Genomic DNA, 22,602 nt, shown 5'->3' on the forward strand with positions numbered 1-22,602 from the left:
TAGGTACATAGGTACTGATCGAATAAACTACGGGCTAAATAATTCCCGGAGGGACGGGCCCAGCTTGTTTTTTTTTTACCATAAAAGTCTCCAGTACACGTCTTTGAAAAGTGTTAAACCCTGCGTCCTAAAAAGACATTGAACACCCTATATGACATTCCAAAGACCAGGTTGGAGAACCAAGTTGGCTAAAGGCCTTGCGCATCCTCCGATGGGTACCGTAGAGAGAGAGAGAGAGAGAGAGAGAGAGAGAGAGAGAGAGAGAGAGAGAGAGAGCAATTAGCAATTAGTCTAATCACTAATGGTGTTTTTTAGCCAACAGTTGATAATAATGAGGTATGAGAATGGTAGGGGAGAAAAAGATGGGTAAAACATTAGGGAGTAGAAATTTTTTAGTAGATTGTGTGGGAGACCTCTCATTAGCATATTGACCAGACGTCTACCGTCTATTAATTATTAATTAGTTATTAAATATTTTTACATCACTGATTTTGACACCTCCGGACACAGAAGAAAAATTTATCGTCCATTATTGGGAAAAATGACGAGCAAAAATTTTGCCTTTAGTAGTGTTCTACGTAGGTATGTACCTACTTAGTTGTATTATTTTTAAATTTTTATTTTGATAAAAATTAAGAACTTTTACAAACTTTCATAGCAAAATTGCTATGAAAGCAAAATTGCTAAAATAATAATGTAAAAACACCCTTGAAAATACGAGGTCTGTCCTTCCTATTTATAAGCACTTTAACCTACAAAAAAAGAAGCATGCTAAAAACAACTTACCGTAAAGCCTATGCCCACGGTGGCTGAAAAGTTGCCCGTCTGATATTTGCCTTTTTTATTTTGATAAAAATTAGGATCTTTTACAAACTTTCATAGCAAATTTGTAATTATTAAACTAAAATAAAAAAGTAAAAATACCCTTGAAAATACGAGGTCTGTTCTTCCTATTATAAGCAGTTTCACCTACAAAAAAAGAAGCATGCTAAAAACAACTTACCGTAAAGCCTATGCCCACGGTGGCTGAAAAGTTGCCCGTCTGATATTTGCCTGTGTTGAATTGAACCAGGAGAGATGTTTTGCCCACGCCGCTGTCTCCAAGTAGAATGGTCTGAAAAAATAATAATAATAATAATAGTGCTTATTTATACTGCTCGCATAGGACTGAAAAGTCCCTTTACTCCAGCAGTAGGCTACTACTACTAATATAATAATAGTGCTTATTTATACTGCTCGCATAGGACTGAAAAGTCCCTTTACTCCAGCAGTAGGCTACTACTATTATTGTGGTCAAATTCTCAAATTATATTGAGGATAAAATTCCATACCTCAGCTGGGATTGAACCCACGCCCTCCTGTTTACCAGGAAAAGAAGAGAATTAAGTAAATTTTGGGAGAGAGAAATTTTGGGAGAGCAGAAAGTAGATTGGTAGAGAGGAAACTGAAAGAACTTTTCGTATTAATAAGACCTGCGTTGTTACAAGTTCCTTCTGTCAAGTCAAACCTCTTGGAGAATATATCTACTTACTATGTTGCTGATTTATTAAGCAAGGTAGGTAATGGCATGAATTTCTCTCTACCTTCTATTTATTTTTTACATTCTCCCCTGTTATCTCTCTAATACACAGATTTACTGACGTTCCCTAGGGAGTAATTTGGAAGAGTGCTGACAATTTGTACAGTGGGATAAAATACGGACCGTTTTTTTCTCTCTCTCTCTCTCTCTCTCTCTCTTCCTCTTCTTCTCTCTCTCTCCTCTTTCTTTATTTTTATCCTCCTTCTCTTCTTTTTCCTACCAGTTTTCTCACCATTTCTCTTTTTCCTCTCACCTCCTTTTTTTTTCTCTCTCTCTCTCTTCCCCCTCCCTATCTATCTTTCTCCCTCTCTCTTTCTTTCTCTCTCTTTCTTTCTCTCCCTCTCTTTCTATCTCTCTTTCTCTCTCTCTCCTTCTCTCTCTCTTCCCCCTCCCTATTTCTCTCTCTCTCTTTCTCTCTCTCTCTTCCCCCTCCCTATTTCTCTCTCTCTATCTCTCTCTCGCTCTAAGCCTTCATTATTTCTACAAAAAAGTGAGAGATTTCATCGAGGTAGGTAGGTATTAGGTAATGGGGGATTACTTGTGATGTTTCTCTCATCCCTACCTTTTTGTCATGATGTGATGACCTTTTTACTTTTTTCATGATGTGATAGATGTGATACTCTGATATCTTTTTGCTGTCATAGGTACACCTACCTATAGCTGTCATCTATTTAGATTTTTTGAACCAATTTTACAGAGCCAATTAACTTGAGATAGGTACTTAAAGTTGGTTATACTAGGTAGGTATCAAAATGGTGGGGAAGTATCAAAATCACATTTTAGGTATTTTATTTACCTAAGTTAGCATAGTATATAATTACATAAGTTCTAAAACTTTTGTGGATAGGTAAATAAATAAATAAATAAGTTTTAAAACCTTTTTTTAATCTTTTGTTTTAGTTTCCTCTCTGTCTCTCTCTCTCTCTCCCTCTCTCTCTCTCTCTCTCTCTCTCATTTATTTAATTTCTCCTTCTTGAACTTTTTTTCATCAATCATAATCATAACCTTTCTCTTTCTTCTCCCTCTTTATCTCTGTCCCTTACTCTCTCTTTCTCTTTCCTTCCCTTTACCATGTCTTGTTCTCTCTCATCTCTCCCTCTCTTTTTCTTTCTCTCTCTTCTTCCTTTCTTATTTTTCAGCATGCTCTTTCATGTCCTCTGCCTGTCTCTTACTCTTACCCTGTTCCTTCCTCTCTCATCTCCCTCCCATTTTCTTCTCTCTCTCTTTATCCCTGTTTCTTATTCTCTCCTTTCTGTTTATCCCTCTGTGTGTCTTTATCTCTACTCTCTCTCCCCCTCCTTTTTTCTCTCTCCTTCTCTTTGCCTCTCTCTCTTCTCTTTTTTTTTTGAGATTATCTCTCAACAGTCTTAACCCATCTTCCTGTCCTCTTTCTCTCTCCTCTCCCTTTTCCTACTCCCTCTTGCTCTCTACTTGTTCTCTCTAACTCTTTTTCTCTCCTTGGCTCCTTCTCTCTCTTACTTTATGTGCTATCTCTCTCTTACCTTGTGTGCTATCTCAGGTTCATCGTTCTGGAACAGATGGAGGGGAGGTTTGTAATCCTTGTAGCCAGTAGGGGAGGGTGTGCGAGCGGGTGGGGGCGCGGGAGGATTCAAAATGGCGGACGCCGCCATTTTGTCTTCGGGCGATTCGAACACGTCGTCGCTCATGCTGTCCTCTTGTTTCATCTGAAAATAAATTGACTTGAATTTTTATTTACCTAGTTTGGTAAATCAATAGTTCATTAGAGGTAAAGACCCAAGATGTTAGTCTTATCTTAAAATAAATCGTTTTTAAAAAAATAAAAGTTCCGTACCTACTTAAAGTGTCGAAGATACTTGGTAAAAGTAACCCTATGGATCAAAATAGGCCCCATCTAGCCCAAAATTTAATTAGGAAATTCCCCATCTTTGTTGAACAGGTTTGAAAATTTTAATCAAAATCGAACAAACCGTTCGGCAGTTATGGTCAAACAAACAGATTTGACAAACTATTTATTTTTTTTTAAGAGGTTTGACAGAGGGAGCTGTAACTGCTATGGTCTTATCGTCCCGAAATCGAAGAGAAAAGGAAGACAGGATAGGAGAAAGCCAGCCGTTCCGAGAACGAACATTATCCCATCAGGATAAAATCCGCCCCGGGCGGGAATCGAACCCGCGGCCTAGCGCTTACAAGGCAGACGCACTACCAACTAAGCTAACTAGGCTGACTGGGGGACCTTTTGACAAACTAAAGTTAAAAGTTTTCTAGGAGCTCTAACTTAAGGGGTTGAATTTGTATGAACGCCGTGAAACTATTTGACTATGCAATGTGCAACGCAAGAAGTATTACTAATTAGTGGAGATGTCTGGTTTTCTTGGTTTTTGCACCGCAAACACAGTATTAGTGGAGGTGTCTGATTTACACTTCACAGAGACCGCTGCGCTGTCCCAAATTAACAAATTATTATCTTTGTTTCTATATTATTATGTAGATAGATACTTACGTAGGTAGCTAATGTGTAACATTTTAACCTATCTTCTGATCTTAGTTTTTTTCTTCTTCTTCTTCTTCTTCTTCTTTCTTTTGACATTATTTCCGTTTCAAGTTATGTCAACACTAGGACAGGCGATTAAGTAGGTAGATTGTCCCAAATTAACAAATTATTATCTTTGTTTCTAAATTATGTAGATAGATACTTACGTATGTAGCTAATGTGTAACATTTTAACCTATCTTTTGATCTTGTTTTTTTCTTCTTCTTCTTCTTCTTCTTCTTCTTCTTCTTCTTCTTTCTTTCTTTTGACATTATTTCCGTTTCAAGTTATGTCAACACTAGGACAGGCGATTAAGTAGGTAGTAAAAAAAGAAAGAAAGGAAAAAAACTTGAAAGCTTGAAACTAAGTTCTAGGTGTCTAATTTATCCTTTGTACTGGTAAGCTCAAGTCTGCGATTACCTTGTCGTTGTTTCTCACTTTGACCGTTTTGTGTGCTAGGTAGCAGTCAAAAGAAAAAATCATGTGACTTTTTTTTTTCAGTCTAAACAAGGTACACTCGCGAGCAGAAATTTTGATCGACTCTTGAACTTACTTGAAAGCTTGAAACAAAGTTCTAGGTATCTAATTTATCCTTTGTACTGGTAAGCTCAAGTCTGTGATTACCTTGTCGTTGTCTCTCACTTTGAGTCCTTTGACCGTTTTGTGTGCTAGGTAGCAGTCAAAAGAAAAAAGCATGTGACTTTTTTTTCAGTCTAAACAAGGTACACTCGCGAGCAGAAATTTTGATCGACTCTTGAGCTTTCCCAATATCAACATCAACATTTTTTTCTGCTTTTCTTGAATCTAAACAACAACATAAACTTAAATCTAAACAACAACATGAAAATTTTCCTAGTTCCTAAGAAGAGATCGACCAATTTTTGCCTTGTATCAGGCCAAAAACGCCATGTAGGTACATACCTATCTGTTGACTAGAAGTTATGGAAACATCTGTTGACAAGAGGGTTTAAAAAAAAAGAGGGAATGCAAACAATCCCTTTTTTGCACACGATTGTAGGTAGGGATTACATAGCTAATCTATAAATAGGTGATGTCTATTCTCTCTTCTCTCCTTTTTTTCGTACTCTTCCTTATCCTTTGATAAAATAATGAAAGGAAAAAAGCTGAAACAAAATGAGCTCAAATGTCCAACAAGTTCCCAAAATGAAGGATGCGTTTTTCCATCAGAACCTTAAGTTTAATCAAATTAGATTAGGTAATCCCAAAAGAGATAGTTGAAACTTGAAACTTTGACAAGTTTAATAAAGTTTGACCCTGGAGGGCCCTGACATGTGCCATAAAATGAGGGATGCGTTTTTTCATCAGAACCTTAAGTTTAATCAAATTAGATTAGGTAAACCCAAAAGAGGTAGGTAATTGAAACTTGAAACTTTGACAAGTTTAATAAAGTTTGACCCTGGAGGGCCCTGACATGTGCCATAGTTTGACCTCTGTTTGTTTGACATCTTGAACTTTCCCAATATCAATATCAACATCAACATTTTTTTCTGCTTTTCTTGAATCTAAACAACAACTTAAACTTAAATCTAAGCAAGAACATGATAATTTTCCTAGTTCCTAAGAAGAGATCGACCAATTTTTGCCTTGTATCAGGCCAAAAACGCCATGTAGGTACATACCTATAGTCTGCGATTACCTTACCGTTGTTTCTCACTTTGACCGTTTTGTGTGCTAGGTAGGTAGCAGTCAAAAGAAAAAAATCATGTGACTTTTTTTTTCAGTCTAAACAAGGTACACTCGCGAGCAGAAATTTTGATCGACTCTTGAACTTTCCCAATATCAACATCAACATTTTTTTCTGCTTTTCTTGAATCTAAACAACAACATAAACTTAAATCTAAGCAACAACATGATAATTTTCCTAGTTCCTAAGAAGAGATCGACCAATTTTTGCCTTGTATCAGGCCAAAAACGCCATGTAGGTACATTTGTACCTATCTGTTGACTAGAAGTTATGGAAACATCTGTTGACAAGAGGGTTAATATTCAGGTCAACCTCAGATTCAGCTCAATCCCAAGACAATCCACGGTGGTAAAACTTAAACTTAAATGTATCTTGTTAGTGTTTACAATGAGGAAAAAAAAAAAAAGGTGGGATATACACCATTGATCTTAAGACAATCGTAGAAGAGAGAATCTTCCTTCTGAGAATAAAGATTGCCACTTTCAGGAAATCAAGGTTCTTGTGTGTGCCAGCCTAGTTGGTAGTGCATCTGCCTTGTAAGCGCTAGGCCGCGGGTTTGATTCCCGCCCGGGGCAGATTTTATCCTGATGGGATAATGTTCGTTCTCGGAACGGCTGGCTTTCTGCGTCTGCCTTGTAAGCGCTAAGTCGCGGGTTCGATTCGCGCTCGGAGCGGATTTTATCCTAGGAGAGATAAGATTCATGTCTTCCTTCTCTCTTTGAATTCGGGACGATAGGACCTTAACAGTTACAGTACCTTAACAGTTACAGTTTTTTTTTTTTTTAATGTTTTTAGTTTTGATAGGTAGGGCAAATATTGTATCTTAGATAGTAAAGGGCCTGTCCCGTTTGTAATTATAAATAAATAAATTCCCTCTATAAAACCTCTTCAAGAAAATCTACACGCCATCGTTTCAAAATAATTGCACAACTGTCCTCAAAAGGCTTCGAAACCGGGACCTCCAGACTGTATTTCTTTAACTTGTACATTAATTTCCCTGCTAATTTTTCGCTTATCTACTCACTGGACAAAGCATTAAACAGAATACTGAAGTCTTCATCCTCCGTCCAACTAGTGCTGGATACAAGGAGTCCTGGATATTCTGCACTCTTCTCGTCCATGTGGATAAAGTTCAGGAGAGCAGGATAATCGTTCCCAAGCTTTTCAAACAGACTGTGCTTCTCTTTTCTCGATGTGGGTCTGAATATGTCTGGTGGTCGGTCGTGCAGAGTTTTAGCTCTGAGGAAAGAGGAAGATAAAAAAACATGGACTTAGTAGGGAATTATTTGTGGTGAAGCAAGCAAGTCTTTTTGCAAGTGTAGAATTATCATTATCACAGTGTTACAAGTCTTTCGTCTACTAAATCTAGTATCATTTTTCATCCTGATAACTTGCAAGCATAGATCTCTTAGGCATTGACACATTCAATATTCTAGAATCACTAGTGGAAAAAGGCTATTATTTATAATAGGAAAAAAAAGTACATCAATCTTTCAAAGTTCAAAAATGATTTTATCTGGGGTCTGACATTTGGACATTTCCCACCTCACCCTGACTGTCAGAAACAAAGAAACTTTACCAACTGGTAGGGGTCAGATATTAAAAACTTACTCAACATTCCAATTCTCCTTCAAATCTGCTCTCATGGCTCTGGTGACACACAGGTTGGCTTTGGAAAATCTACCAAAATATCTCTCACACCATTTTGATATTCTTACTATGGGGTGCTGCTCATTCAGAGACAAGCTCAGTATTGTAAATGCATAGTTATGCCAGTCAATAATGAAAGAGATAGTTGAAACTTGAAACTTTGACAAGTTTAATAAAGTTTGACCCTGGAGGGCCCTGACATGTGCCATAGTTTGACCTCTGTTTGTTTGACAGAGGTTTGACGTCACTGTATGACAGCTAAGGGTCGGTTTCACCAACCTTCTTTTTAGCCCTGTCTGTCAGTTACACAGCCATAGCTGTTAAGCCTATACAGATCAAATTGAATTTAACAGGCTGTTAGCTTTTAGCTTAACAGCCCTGTTAAGCCTACACAAATCAAATGGGACTTAACAGGCTGTTAGCTTAATAACCCTGTTAAGCCTAATGCAAACCAAAGGGAACTGAAAAATTCTAAGGGCTGAAAAAAAATTGGTGAATCGCTGGTTCGATTCCCTCCAGAGCCGGATTTTATCTTCATTACCTAAATAAGACTCGTCCTCGGAACGGCTAGTTTTCTGCTATCCTGTCTTCCTTCTCTCTTCGCATTCAGGATGATAAGACATGAGCAGTTACAGTTCCCTCTGTCAAACCTCTTTCTTTTTTTAAATCTTAATAAAAGGATGAAATTATCTCCTAGTAACCTACGGGTACCTAATTTCTACAAGGTAATTAGGTAAGTACCTAACAACCAAATTAGGTAAGTTACCTAGTGGTTAGATTACAAATTGGGTCACAATAATGGAGAAGGAAATCTTATTTTTAGCCCTGTCTGGCAGTTACACAGCCATAGCTGTCAAGCCTGATCAAATGGAATTTAACAGGCTGTTAGCTTTTAGTTTAACAGCCCTGTTAAGCCTATACAAATCAAATGGGACTTGCAAACCAATGGGACTTGCAAACCAACTAATGCAAACCAAAGGGAACTGAAAAAATTCCAAAGACTGAAAAAATATTGGTGAATCGCTGGTTCGATTCCCTCCAGAGCCGAATTTTATCTACATTACCTAAATAAGACTCGTCCTCGGAACGGCTAGTTTCCTTCTATCCTGTCTTCCTTCTCTCTTCGCTTTAAGGATGATAAGACATGAGCAGTTACAGTTCCCTCTGTCAAAACACTTTATTTTTTTTAAATCTTAATACCTAAAAGGATGAAATTATCTCTTTTCCTAGTAACCTACGAGTACCTAGTTTCTACAATGTCTCTTAGGTAATTAGGTAAGTACCTAACAACCAAATTAGGTAAGTTACCTAGTGGTTAGATTACAAATTGGGTCACAATAATGGAGAAGGAAAAAAATGTGTGTTTCGTGGAAATATAAACTACATAGCATCCAGAATATGAAACAAGCTTATTAAAAAGACGAAGGCTTGAGGCCATATTGTGTTATTAAATAAAATTTAATATGGTCCGCCATTTTAAGTGTGTTTCGTGGAAATATAAACTACATAAATATATAGTATCTACAGAATATGAAACAAGCTTATTAAAAAGACGAAGGCTTGAGGCCATATTGTGTTATTAAATAAAATTTAATATGGTCCGCCATTTTAACATCTCTCTCTCCCCCCCCCTCTCTCTCTCTCATTTATCTTTCAAATAGCTTGAAGCGTTTTTTCGCTTCGTTTGTGTACCTGGGTTTTAATATCATGTTGAACATCCTGAGATAGGATACTATTCTGTATGTGGATCATTGTGGATCATCTGAGGTTGTAAGGGTGATTTTGCACATTCTTTGCATTTTTATATTATTATTACTAATAGTGAAAATGACATTTTAAAACTATGTAAAACCACAGATGGGCCCCATCCTCCCATGGAATAATTCGGTTCCTCTTCCTTGTGGATTGTTTGCAATTCGGTGGAGTGTATGACGCGATGGCGATAGCACTTTACAAGCACTCAATATGTCCTTGCTAAAGCTAAGCAACGTTGCGCGTGTTTCGTATCCAAATGAGTGAATTTCTGGGCAATCGTGGGCTACTGTCTTTTCCCGATGTGACTGACTGGTACTGGCACATGGATGAGATGCCGTCAAGGGCTGATCTAAGGTTGTAAGGATGATTTTGCACATCCTTAGCATTTTTATATTATTATTCATAGTGAAAATGACATTTTAAAACTATGTAAAACTACAGATGGACCCCATCCTCCCATGGAATAGATCGGATTATCTTCCTTGTGGATTCTTTGCAATTCGGTTGAGTGTATGACGCGATGGCGATAGCACTTTCCAAGCACTCAATATGTCCTTACTAAAGCTAAGCAACGTTGCGCGTGGTTCGTATCCAAATGAGTGAATTTCTGGGCAATCGTGGGCTACTGTCTTTTCCCGATGTGACTGACTGGTACTGGCACATGGATGAGATTAATGCGAGGAGGCGGATTTTACGAAATAAATTGATCCTAAGGGCAAGGTAAACCTAGACCCTTGACAAATGGAGTGTGCCTGAGGGCATGTGACGTTGTCCAATCCACTCGCCGAATGGAGGGCAAAACCCGTCATTAAAGACCTTAGCAGAAACGTTTAACACCGTTAAAAAGGCATCTCTGCCATTCAACCCTAATAGCCCGTTCACATTGCACAAATATTCTTTTTTCACTGCACAAGAAAAATAGAAAGTAAAAAATTGTTTCGACCCTTATTTTATTGTAACCCTTGTTTTGTGTTGTTCCAAGATTTTCTATTAACCCTATTGCCTATGTACCTACATAATATACTACCTGGCCTATAAATTTAATAATAAACTCTTTCTTTCTACCGCCTCTTCTCCCCCCCCCCTCCTGATGTTTCCCCTATCTTTTAGGAGGGGAGGGGATGAGGGAAGAGAGGGGAGGGGATAGGAGAGAGAAATTTGGGAGAGAGAGAGAGGAGAAATGGGAAGGAAGAGAAAGCGATAGAGAGGGGGAAAGAGGGGAGGGGATAGATTGACAAAAGGGGGGAGAAGTCGAGGGAGGGGAAACTAAAGAGGAAGAAGCTTCTCCTAGGAGAGAAGAGAGGGAAAGGAAAGAGAGATAGGTACAAAGAATGGAGAGATACCAAGAGAGGGAGAGAAAGAGTGAAGAGGACAAAGAAAAGGGGAGGAGAGAGATGGAGCTCGAAAGCAAGAGAAGACGGAGAGAGAATGGGAGAGAGGAGAGAGAAAAAAGGGGAGGAGAGGGAGGGAGAAAGAAGAAAAAAATCTCCGTCATGGTGTGAAATATGTAGGTTAGGTTTTTTTTTTTTCAAGGGAGGGATTCATTTTATTTTTATTATTTTCTTCTTCTTCTTCTTCTCCTTCTTCTTCTACGACAGCCTGTCTTTCTAAGAAACGGGTAAAAATCTACATAAATCAGACCACTAAAAACATATGTACGTACATCTAATAAAAATTTTTTAGAAGTTGAATTATTTCATGTCGCTACTGGGATTCGAACCAACGCAAAGTGTCCTCGGCTATAAATCCAAGGCCACTCCTGGGACTGTAGACTGCTATGGATATGTAGAATGAACATATCTCTCTAAATCTCTATCGAAATCTATTCTATTTTACACACCACCAAGGAAGACCAAAAAAACAACTACAGATTAGAAGAAAAGAATCCGATTGCAGTTCTTAGCAATTGTAGGAGGATGGCATATTTTATTCCATGTTTTTTTAGAGGCAAATGGAAAAAAAAGGTCTTAATAAGGGGCCTTTACCACACCTCTTTGAAGAAGAAAAAAAAAAAGCCTAGAAATCCTAGAATTCAACCGAGCAAATACAGTGAATTCCTAGAAAAAAAACTAGCCTAGTTAGCTTGGACTCTTGGAGGGTAGTGCACCTACTTTTAAATATTAGGTCACGAGTTTGATTTCCACCAGGGTCAAACTTTATCCTAAATACATGGTTTGTTTTTTGAGCATCTGGCTTTCTCCCATCCTGTTCTTTTTATCTCTTTGATTGTTCCCTGAGTTCCCTCTAATAAATCTCATGAAAAAAAAACCTTCTTCTTCTACGACAGCCTGTCTTTCTAAGAAACGGGAAAAAATCTACATAAATCAGATAACTATACATCTAATAAAAAAATTTTAGAAGTTGAATTATTTCATGTCGCTACTGGGATTCGAACCAACGCAAAGTGTCCTCGGCTATGAATCCAAGGCCACTCCTGGGACTGTAGACTGCTATGGATATGTAGAATGAACATTTCTCTCTAAATCTCTATCGAAATCTATTCTATTTTACACACCACTAAGGAAGACCAAAAAAACAACTACAGATTAGAAGAAAAGAATCCGATTGCAGTTCTTAGCAATTGTAGGAGGATGGCATATTTTATTCAACAGGACTTATGGGAGAAAAAAAAAAATACAGAGAACAAACTACAGGAGGGTAGGTACCTATAAATGGAGGAGTTGCAATTGGGAAAATATTATTAATAAAGGGTCGATTCCTACGTAAAAAGTTGTGAAAAAATCCAAATCTGAAGTCAAAACTCCGAAAAAGTAACTTTAAAAGGTCGAAAATTCAATTACAGAGAACAAACTAAAGGATGGGCACCTATAAATGGAGGAGTTGCAATTGGGAAAATATTATTAATAAAGGGTCGATTCCTACGTAAAAAGTTGGAAAAAATCCAAATCTGAGCTCAAAACTCCGAAAAAGTAACTTTAAAAGGTCGAAAATTCAATTTTTAATTGCCATTCTGATGAAAAAGTTCAAAGAATTGTGACGTCAGATTTCACGTCAAAATGAAGGAGGGTACCTATAAATGGAGGAGTTGCAATTGGGAAAATATTATTACTTAATGGTCGATTCCTACGTAAAAAGTTGGAAAAAAATCCAAATCTGAGGTCAAAACTCCGAAAAAGTAACTTTAAAAGGTCGAAAATTCAATTTTTAATTGCCATTCTGATGAAAAAGTTCAATGAATTGTGACGTCAGATTTCACGACAAAATGCGCAGAAACGCTTGCGCAGTAACAAACGAAGCGGGAGTCATGAATAATTCATTATGACGTCATCGCCTACGGGAGCGTATGCCGTGACGTCAAAATTCACGATTTACCGGTAATTTTTAAATCGATTTATCTCGGTATCTAGAAGTCGTAGAAGAAAAAGAAAAATTCCGTTGGTCTTCAGGTACTTGTCGACCTTTACAAGTATTCCCTTCCCCCCGTTCTAATCAAAGGGGCTCCTCACCCCCATTAACATTCATACACCCCCCTAAACCCACCTCAAGCCCTTACCCATCCCTAAACCCACCCCCCTAAACCTCTCATCCCAACTAAACCCACCTCCCTAAACCTCCAATCCCCCTATACTTCTATTACCCCCTCAATCTACCACCCCCATCTCTGTTCCCTAACTTCCCTTCACTTAGGGGGAGGTGGTTAAGGGAGGGGAATCCTCTCCCCCTAAACCTTCAACACCCCCTATCCTCGACACATCCTATAAAGCCGCCCCTAAAATGTCAGCTTCCTTCCCATCCGTTCCATTCCTCAAACCTCCAATGTACCCCTCAAGCCTCTAACCTCGCCCCCTGAGTCTCTATTCCCTATGAGCCTTCACCCTCCCCAAACCTCCAATACACCCCTCAAACATCCCCCTCAGTCTCTACTCCCCCTAAGCTTTCGCCCCCTAAACTCCCCTCTCTCTAAGTCTCCACCCCCACTATTTTATAGGTAATTTCCCCTCAGACTCCCTCTTTTCTCTTGATTATCTCCCCCTTGGTTATACTTCTCCAGTGCTATTATTTTCCCATTTTTCCTTGTTTTCCCGTAAGCTCCTTTCCCCATCAAATCCTCACTATCCCATCCCACAAGATCTGTCATGTTCCCATCAATTCCTCACTATCCCATCCCGCAAGATCTGTCATGTTTTCCCATCAATTCGGAAGTTACGATTTTTACTATGCACCTACCTATAAGGTAAACTTTACCATGTAGAAGTTAGATTGGATACCTGATATAAAATGTTCCATAAAATTTCACCAGTTTTTTCCCCAGACTGCCAACTTTTCAGCTATTTTTGAGCCATATTGATATAGTCGGAGCCACAACCTTAACCGAATAATACATAACAATTCACATTCAGAAAACATGTATTGAAAGTTTGAAACTAGAGCTATCTTTTGATAAATTTATACATTCTAACTATTTTTATTTTTGAATAATTAAAGAGAATTAATTGACACAGTTAAAATCATACATGAAATATTTTGATAAAAATTTTGAAATTACAATACTGGAAAAAAAAAGTAGATCAACAGAATTTTATTTCTTGATTGGTTCGTTTTTTGGTTTTAGAAAAATAGAAGGAGGGCATTAGAAAGCAGAAGAGCTCACGGGATATCGTCTCTTCTTTGAAGACTTTTTTAAGGGCACTGTATAACTTGACGTCATTATATAACAGCTAAGGCGAGCCACTTACTATCAGGTATCAAGTAGACCTGACAGGCGGACCTGGTCAGGTGTACCTGTCAGGTCTACCTGATAGTGAGTGGCTGGCCTAAGTTTTTAGTGACGAGGATTTTAACCTCCATTTGGTGACAAACTACCCGCCTCCTCACATTTACCTCACCCAGACTGAGTGGGGTCGGAAAAAGTCAGCAGCGCGCGACTAAGGGCACTGTATAATTTGACGTCATTATATAACAGCTAAGGCGAGCCACTCACTATCAGGTATCAAGTAGACCTGACAGGCGGACCTGGTCAGGTGTACCTGTCAGGTCTACCTGACAGTGAGTGGCTGTCCTAAGTTTTTAGTGACGAGGATTTTAACCTCCTTTTGGTGACAAACTACCCGCCTCCTCATATTTACCTCACCCAACCTGAGTGGGGGTCGGAAAAAGTCAGCAGCGCGCGACTACCCAGATTGTCACCCATTTGGATATAAACCACGCTCAACATTACTTATCTTCAGTGAACCTGATGCAATTCCCGTGAGCCCTTCGTCAACTGAGTTTTCCAATATTATGGACTTCTCATTTCGAATCAACTACAATGGTTTTTCATGGCTGACAAAAGAGCTTCAAAAACAGAAATGTCTAAAGAGTGAGTGAGTTACTAAAAAAAGATCTAAACTTTTTAATGAACTACTCACTTCATGAGTCGGACCTTAACTCCTTATACCTATAGGGAGTTGAAGAGTGATCTGACTCATTGACTGAGTAGTCCACTGAAAAGAGTAGTTCTTTTCTATAACGCACTCACTCCTTTGCACATCTTTATGGCCGGGGTCACAATCTGAGATTAAAATAGGTTCAACTTTAACTTTTAGGATAAAGTAATCTGATTGGTTGATTTTTAAAAAATTCAAAAATTCCAGCCAATCAGTTCGCTTAATTCAAGAGTTCAACTTAAACGGTGTTTAAATCACTTTGTAGACCCGGCCATTAGTGATCTTGAGGTTCACAATTTATCCTCACATGGGTTCCAACAAAAATTAAAAGTTCTATACTAAGTAGTAGGGCAAATAAGTACTATAAACTCATACTTAATATGTATCTAACAGGCAGAGACCATAGGTAGTGCAAGTCAACAGTGTAAATTAATACCTATGTAGTTACTTAATGGGAATAGAATAACAGGTTCTCCCATCACAGAAACCAAAATATTTTGACATAGACTTTTCTCTGTGGAATGTGGATAGACTTTGTGGAAAAAATAACAAATTTCATAGGTATAGAAAATAAAAAAATAAAACAAGTAACATTTTAATCATAACTAAATGATCTATCAACTATTTCTACAACAAGAACACTATCATACAACATTATCATCACTATCATCGTCAAAGTCTGGTTTTGCTTGACCCCCATTGAAAGCACTGTTATCAATCCCATTGGGTCCTTGTCCCATAATATTGATCTCAATACCATTCGCACCCAATGTAGGACCTTGCCCCGAGGGACGGTGGAGAAGGTCAAAGTTCATTTTACCGAGGATACATTTCAAGTTGTGCCCCTTGGTCTCGGGGAGGTAAATACTCAAGTACGCTATAACAAACAGGCAGAATGTCGAGTAGAACCAGAAACACCCATAGATGTGAATATAAGCAATCATCATGTGGAAAAGTTTGAGTGAGACAAACTTGGTGATTTGATTCCACATGATTATGATGGATACGCTTGTATTACGCACCTCAGCAGGGAATATCTCCCCGTAGATGACATAGGGTATCGGGCCCACACCGATGGACACAGCGATGATGTACACAGACAGGCTGATCACGGGGAAGTATTGCATGGTGGGGAAAGAAACATTGATGTCAATCAGGTAGTACACCAGACCTACTAGGAATAGGGATATACTGGCCATAGCGTATGTGATGAGGAGGATAGACTTGCGTCCGTAGTGATGTACAACGCCAAGGGCGAAGAATGAAGCAATGACTTGGAGTGCGGCGATAATAATACCGGATAGGTGAGGTGAGAAGCTATGTACCCCGGCCTTACGTAGGAGACATATGGAGTAGGCTATGATGACGCTGTTCCCGCTGAGTTGTATGCCAGACTGTAGAACCAGGCCGATGAGAATCCCCTGTATGGTAGACCGAACATTGAACAACTCCTTCACACTAATCTTCTTCTTCACGTTGAGGAAACTTTCCTGCAGGATTTCAAACTCCGCGTTGATAGTAGCTTCGTCTATATTTTTACCTCGGTACCAGACGAGTGCCTGTCGGGCGCCTACCTCGTCCTTTATCTTGAGCAGATACGCTGGTGACTCAGGTAGCCATAGGAATCCAATGATGTAGATAACAACCAGTACGGTGCAGAGGTAATTGAATGTGCGGAACTCGGTGACAGAGCCCACGATGTAAGCGTAGAGGACACCGCCGTTAGCGAAGAATATGGTGAAGCTACCCAGCGTGCCTTTCAGATGTTTGTGACAAATCTCACTCACATACATGGAGGAGTTGAACATGGCGCCACTGTTGCCAAACCCGCTGATGAAACGCATGACCAGGAATACCCATGGAGAGGAGGTGTAGTTCATTACTACCCAGGAGACGATCCAGGGAACACCTGGCAACAGTGTACAACAAAAGCATAAATGATTGTCACAATCACACAAGTCGGTCCCAACTTTAATCACCCCGATAACTTTCATGACTTGACTATGACTCGAACCACCAACCTCCAGATCCGAAATCTATCGCGCTAACCACTAATCTTATTGAAGTTCTCTTGCATTAAGCATCTGATGGATTGAATTTTTTGAAATCAACCAATCAGATTGCTTTTAATTTTGTCTTTTTCGTTAGTGTTTCAGTCAATAAATTGGACCCACTTCTTACTACTCATTGAGAGAGTCAACTAATCGATTTCTAAACGTTGAAAGTTTGTGATAGCATCAGTCTGTTGTCAACTCTAATCCCAAAGTATAGGTAAGTACCTGAACAGGTTATCACACATTGGGGTGAAAAGTTTGAAGGAGAAGAAGGAAAAACATTAAGAATGGAATGCAATAGCCCTACATACTGGACTCAGCACACAGGAATTTCGTTAGAAAAGTATCCGATCGTAGCCTAGTTCCCACTTGTTCGGAAAAAATCGTGTCGTGCGTAGTGGAAATACTCTCATTATTCTCATTTAAATTGCATTGCCTACAAAGACACTTGGGAAAAAATCGGATGAAACTCACTACAGGTGGGAACGGGCGTTTTAATGTAATGAGGGGAAAATTGAACCGCTTACCTGTGAGAAAGCTGGTCTTCTTCCGGCCCAGCTTGTCCGCTATCTGTCCCCAAAAGGGAGACATAACCATTGCCCCGAGTGAGGGTAGGGAGCCGGTCCATGATATCATCTCCGCGGAGAACGGTATTCCCCCGATAGGAGACTGCTTGGACTCCAACACAGGGATGACCGGGGACACCCAGGCTGATACCAAGCCGCAGGCGAAACAACCGATGTTCACTGAGAATTGAAAAAAAAAAAAAAAAAAAAATAAAAGAAAAAGGATTGTTTTGGTTTCCAGGGCGGACGTTGTCCTGAACAGATAAGGTTCGTTCTCGGAACGGCTGGCTTTCTCCTATCCTGTCTTCCTTCTCTCTTCCTAGAATTAATTTGAAACTAAAATTAAAATTAATTCCTGAATTAGTATAGAGGTGGTATGCACAGTTTGTCATTGGGCTAGTTTCTTTTTGATTATTTTCAACTTTGAACCCAGCCTAGTTAGCTTGGAAGGTAGCGCGTCTGCCTTGTAAGCGCTAGGTCGCGGGTTCGATTGCAGCCCGAGGCGGACGTTGTCCTGAACAGATAAGGTTCGTTCTCGGAACGGCTGGCTTTCTCCTATCCTGTCTTCCTTCTCTCTTCGCTTACGGGACGATAAGACCTTAGTGGTTCGAGAAGATAAGACCTATTCACTTCATGATAGCACATACCACCCTAACAAAATACATACTAGAAACTATAAAATAATGCTATGGTACAAAACTCTATTGGGTTGAGAACTTTTTGGCCGGTTGAGCTAGGATTTTCATACCAAAAAAGAAAAAAAATCAAGGTACCTGTTGTAGGTACTTATTTTAGTATTTTTTACAAGAAAAAGAAAAAAAAACTTATTCGTTTACTACAGGAAGAAAAAATACTTGGTGCAACCAACCAAAAATTTATCAACCAAGCCCAAAGAACTAAGGAAGTACATCTTGCTTAGTACAAGAATTATCACTCATCCAATCGTTCCACAGTAATTTTGCTGTTTAATAATTCCTCTACGAAGCAAAACGTATACTTCCTTAGATAAAACGTAATCTAATTGTGTGTATTTTAGAATCTACCTACGTGAGAACAGGTTGTGTGCTAGAACTAAATCGTGTGACAGAATGTGTGACAATAGCCGAGTTGCATTATTGGATTCTGATCCATATCCTATTCCAAAAATCTTCTCTTTATAAGACCCTATTTAGACTGCGGGAGTAAAGGGGCTTTCCAGTCTCATTCTGGCAGAATAAACAATGTATATTCTATTCCATTCTTTTCCATACTGTTGTGCATAATGCATATGGCCTATTATTAAAAAAATTGAGAAATCGTAATCCTTTTTTTCTTCTTCTCCTTCTTCTTCTTCTTCTTATCAGCCTTGAAAAGAAAAGGCAAATGAAATAAATAATGGTCTAGGAATTGGACAAAATCTCTCTTCCTCAAACAGATATCGTTTCTTTCTTCATCAAAAAGATGTTTGTGGACCAGGAATAAGGGAAAGTTAGAAGAAAAAGCTTTAAAAAAATCTTCCTCATCCAATATTAAAACGACCCTAAGAAATGTGTGTGAGAAAAAGTGAGTTTTCTACATTAAAGGTGTGCCTATTTACTTGTGTTGAAAGTGTGTGCCCTACTCACTTATTATTTATTAAAATAGCAAGTTGTTAAACGTTATACTGAAGTGTTTACTGAAATTTTGTTAGATATACTCGTAAGTTAATTTTTAATTCAGGTGTACCTACTATATTATTATTTATATAATTATCAAGTTTTTTTTTTTTAATAATAATTTTACTCTTTTTACTTATTGGTCTTAACGATGAAAACAGAATAATGTTATACTTACAGGCATTTTGAAATTGCAACTCGATAGAAAAAATGTGTTAAATTGAGCTTTATTTTTAAAGACTTTATTCTCGTGTTTTAATTGCTTTAGTTTTTTGTATTTTTTGAGCAGTATTACATTCTTTTTTTCGTGACAAAATGAAGGGATTTTTTTTTCCCTCTTTTCTGAACAGAACAAATAACGGGCCAAGATCCTTCACAACAAATTTGCTTTGAAAATGTATTATTATTATTATTATTATTATTATTATTATTATTATTATTATTATTATTATTATTATTATTATTATTATTATTATTATTATTATTATTATTATTATTATTATTATTATTATTATTATTATTATTATTATTATTATTATTATTATTATTATTATTATTATTATTATTATTATTATTATTATTATTATTATTATTATTATTATTATTATTATTATTATTATTATTATTATTATTATTATTATTATTATTATTATTATTATTATTATTATTATTATTATTATTATTATTATTATTATTATTATTATTATTATTATTATTATTATTATTATTATTATTATTATTATTATTATTATTATTATTATTATTATTATTATTATTATTATTATTATTATTATTATTATTATTATTATTATTATTATTATTATTATTATTATTATTATTATTATTATTATTATTATTATTATTATTATTATTATTATTATTATTATTATTATTATTATTATTATTATTATTATTATTATTATTATTATTATTATTATTATTATTATTATTATTATTATTATTATTATTATTATTATTATTATTATTATTATTATTATTATTATTATTATTATTATTATTATTATTATTATTATTATTATTATTATTATTATTATTATTATTATTATTATTATTATTATTATTATTATTATTATTATTATTATTATTATTATTATTATTATTATTATTATTATTATTATTATTATTATTATTATTATTATTATTATGTTTTTTTAGAGGCAAATGGAAAAAAAGTCTTAATAAGGGGGCTTTACCACACCTCTTTAAAGAAGAAAAAAACCTAGAAATCCTAGAATCAACTGAGCAAATACAGTGAATTCCTAGGAAAAAACTAGCCTAGTTAGCTTGGACTCTTGGAGGGTGGTGCACCTGCTTTTAAATATTAGGTCGCGAGTTTGATTTCCAACAGGGTCAAACTTTATCCTAAATACATGGTTTGTTTGAGCATCTGGCTTTCTCCCATCCTGTTCTTTTTATCTCTTTGATTGTTCCCTGAGTTCCCTCTAATAAATCTCATGAAAAAATAAAAATAAAAATAAATCTTAATTTTGGAACTAATCCAGTCCTTGGGGGCACCATATAATGTAGTTATGGACCCTTTTTCTGAGTTGATTATAGAGTTCACAGAACCAGAGGTTACTTTCTATCTTTCTTATTCTTTACCTCCATATGTGTGCCCAGACCCTGTAATAGCATTGAGTGACAGTCTCGTGTGAATGTACCAAAAAAATCTTAATTTTGGAACTAATCCAGTCCTTGGGGGCACCATATAATGTAGTTATGGACCTTTTTTCTGAGTTGATTATAGAGTTCACAGAACCAGAAGTTACTTTCTATCTTTCTTATTCTTTACCTCCATATGTGTGCCCAGACCCTGTAATAGCATTGAGTGACAGTCTCGTGTGAATGTACCCTGGACTAATCAGCGTAACTTTGATATTGTGACTGGCCACTTCCGCTCTCAACGTATCACAGAATGCTTGCAGAGCATGCTTGGAAGCTGCGTATGCACTGCGGTGAGGGATGGCAATCTTGCCTTGAACACTGCTGACAGTGACAATGTGACCCGATTGTCTTCGAACCATGGAAGGCAGAAGTGCTGCAGGGAAGAAGGGACTGATTTAAGTGTTCAGCACTTCAGCATTGAAAAAAAAAAAAAATCTTTTGGTATTTTAAATGTAGTAATATTGAGTTTTGACTTTTGAGAACAATGATAGGGTTTTGATGATTGAATGTTTATGTACTTAGAATTCTTTAGAAAAAGGGCCATTTTTGGATTGGCCTTTTTTTGTAACTGATTTAAGTGTTCAGCACTTCAGCATTGAAAAAAAATCTTTTGGTATTTAAATATAGTAAAATTGAGTTTTGACTTTTGAGAACAATGATAGGGTTTTGATGATTGAATAATTATGTGGAAGTCTTTAGAAAAAGGGCCATTTTTTAAGGATTGGCCTTTTTTTTTTCTTCCAGAAATCAGATTACTGAATACTTTCCTAAAATATAATTCCCAATTTTTGGTTCTTGTACCAATCCACTGTATTTTTATCTCTCATTAGAAAAAAAAAAAAAAAAAATGATGGCATTACCTACTTATATTACAAATATTTACCTTTAGTGATAGCAACTTGTCCAAAATAATTGACAAGCATCACCTTGTAGTCTACGTCTGTGTTTGTACTCATAATGTCTCCCCGATAGCTAATGCCACCGTTATTGATGAGAATATCAATACGAGAGAATATCGACAGGGCAGTTTCCATTCTTTCCTCCATTGTTGTGAAGTCGGACAAGTCCAACTCTAGCACAACAGGAGCATACGTGGGAATGTCAGCAAGTCGTTTCATCAGATCATTTTTGACACGTTCTAGCTCATTGTAACTTTGATATTGTGACTGGCCACTTCTGCTCTCAACGTATCACAGAATGCTTGCAGAGCATGCTTGGAAGCTGCATATGCACTGCGGTGAGGGATGGCAATCTTGCCTTGAACACATTCCTTTTGAGAAACTGACCACTGGAAAATTGACCACTGCTCCAAAACTGAATGGAGGGGTAGTCAATTTTCCAATAGTCAGTGGTCAAGTTTCCCGAAACGAAAATACACCTTGAACTTGCATACAATAGCAGAATTTGTGGATTCGTAGGTAATAATAAAATTGGAAACTGGATTAGTTCTAAGCTTCTAAGGTTATGTTCAAGTTTCAAGACAATATTTGTGTAGGTACCTAACCTACATATTTTTCAAACCATCCCTTCACAATGAAAACAAACTTGGAAAAAAAAAAAACTTTAGAACTTACCTATCTACAGAGAAAACAAATTTCAAAAATAATTTTTTAACGTTTTTACTTCCGTAAAACACCTTGCCCCCACGTACTCGTAGAGTATGGGCAACGATAAACGTTGAAATGTAACATATTTTTTACGAAATTCTTTTGATAGAAATTTCGTACTTTGAAATAATACTTACTCTTTTCTCAAACTTGTTCCTTTTTAAAAATCTTCAAAGGAAAAAAAAAATATGAATTTTTTTTCACAAATAAAATTTATTTTCACAGAAAAATCACTATTTTTTCAACATTTGTAAGCAATTTTGTGTTGTGTTTTTTAAGGTTACGTCCTTTTCTTTCCACACACTTTCTCTGCTCTCTTTACTCCTATCAATGCATGAGAAATGGAGAGAGGAATGAAAGAACGAAGAGGAAAATTGGAGAAACTTATTGTGGCGCCATTTTTTGAAAAAAAAAAATAAATAAATAAATAAACTTTTTTTATTAACAACTGATGGTAGCGAATATAA

General features: G+C 36.8%; 4 protein-coding genes across 4 annotated transcripts; all 4 read right to left on the reverse strand.

The window, feature by feature from the left end:
* Positions 1-1,003: 1,003 nt before the first annotated feature.
* LOC113471875 (ras-related protein Rab-26-like) lies at positions 1,004-22,321 on the reverse strand (the record flags this gene model as incomplete). Its single annotated transcript, XM_026831335.1, has 3 exons — positions 22,273-22,321; positions 3,082-3,264; positions 1,004-1,114 (listed from the first exon to the last, which is right to left on the reverse strand). Coding segments are annotated over exons 2-3 (294 nt in total), but the record flags the coding sequence as incomplete, so codon positions are not given.
* On the reverse strand, positions 6,789-7,577 carry LOC103520076 (chitobiosyldiphosphodolichol beta-mannosyltransferase-like). Its single transcript, XM_008485169.2, has 2 exons — positions 7,408-7,577; positions 6,789-7,035 (listed from the first exon to the last, which is right to left on the reverse strand). Exons 1-2 carry the CDS (start codon positions 7,440-7,442, stop codon positions 6,813-6,815), a joined length of 258 nt encoding a protein of 85 aa, XP_008483391.1. The 5' UTR covers positions 7,443-7,577; the 3' UTR covers positions 6,789-6,812.
* LOC103520075 (facilitated trehalose transporter Tret1) lies at positions 15,147-17,388 on the reverse strand (the record flags this gene model as incomplete). Its single annotated transcript, XM_008485168.2, is given in 2 exon segments — positions 15,147-16,497; positions 17,170-17,388. Coding segments are annotated over 2 exon segments (1,484 nt in total), but the record flags the coding sequence as incomplete, so codon positions are not given.
* On the reverse strand, positions 20,645-21,704 carry LOC108253781 (dehydrogenase/reductase SDR family protein 7-like; the record flags this gene model as incomplete). The annotated part of the gene is made up of 2 exons (XM_017448400.2): positions 20,645-20,901; positions 21,412-21,704. Coding segments are annotated over 2 exons (550 nt in total), but the record flags the coding sequence as incomplete, so codon positions are not given.
* Positions 22,322-22,602: the final 281 nt, after the last annotated feature.

The sequence above is a fragment of the Diaphorina citri genome, unplaced genomic scaffold (genome assembly GCF_000475195.1).
Source record: "Diaphorina citri unplaced genomic scaffold, Diaci psyllid genome assembly version 1.1 scaffold3192, whole genome shotgun sequence".
In the NCBI taxonomy this organism is placed as follows: domain Eukaryota; kingdom Metazoa; phylum Arthropoda; class Insecta; order Hemiptera; family Psyllidae; genus Diaphorina; species Diaphorina citri.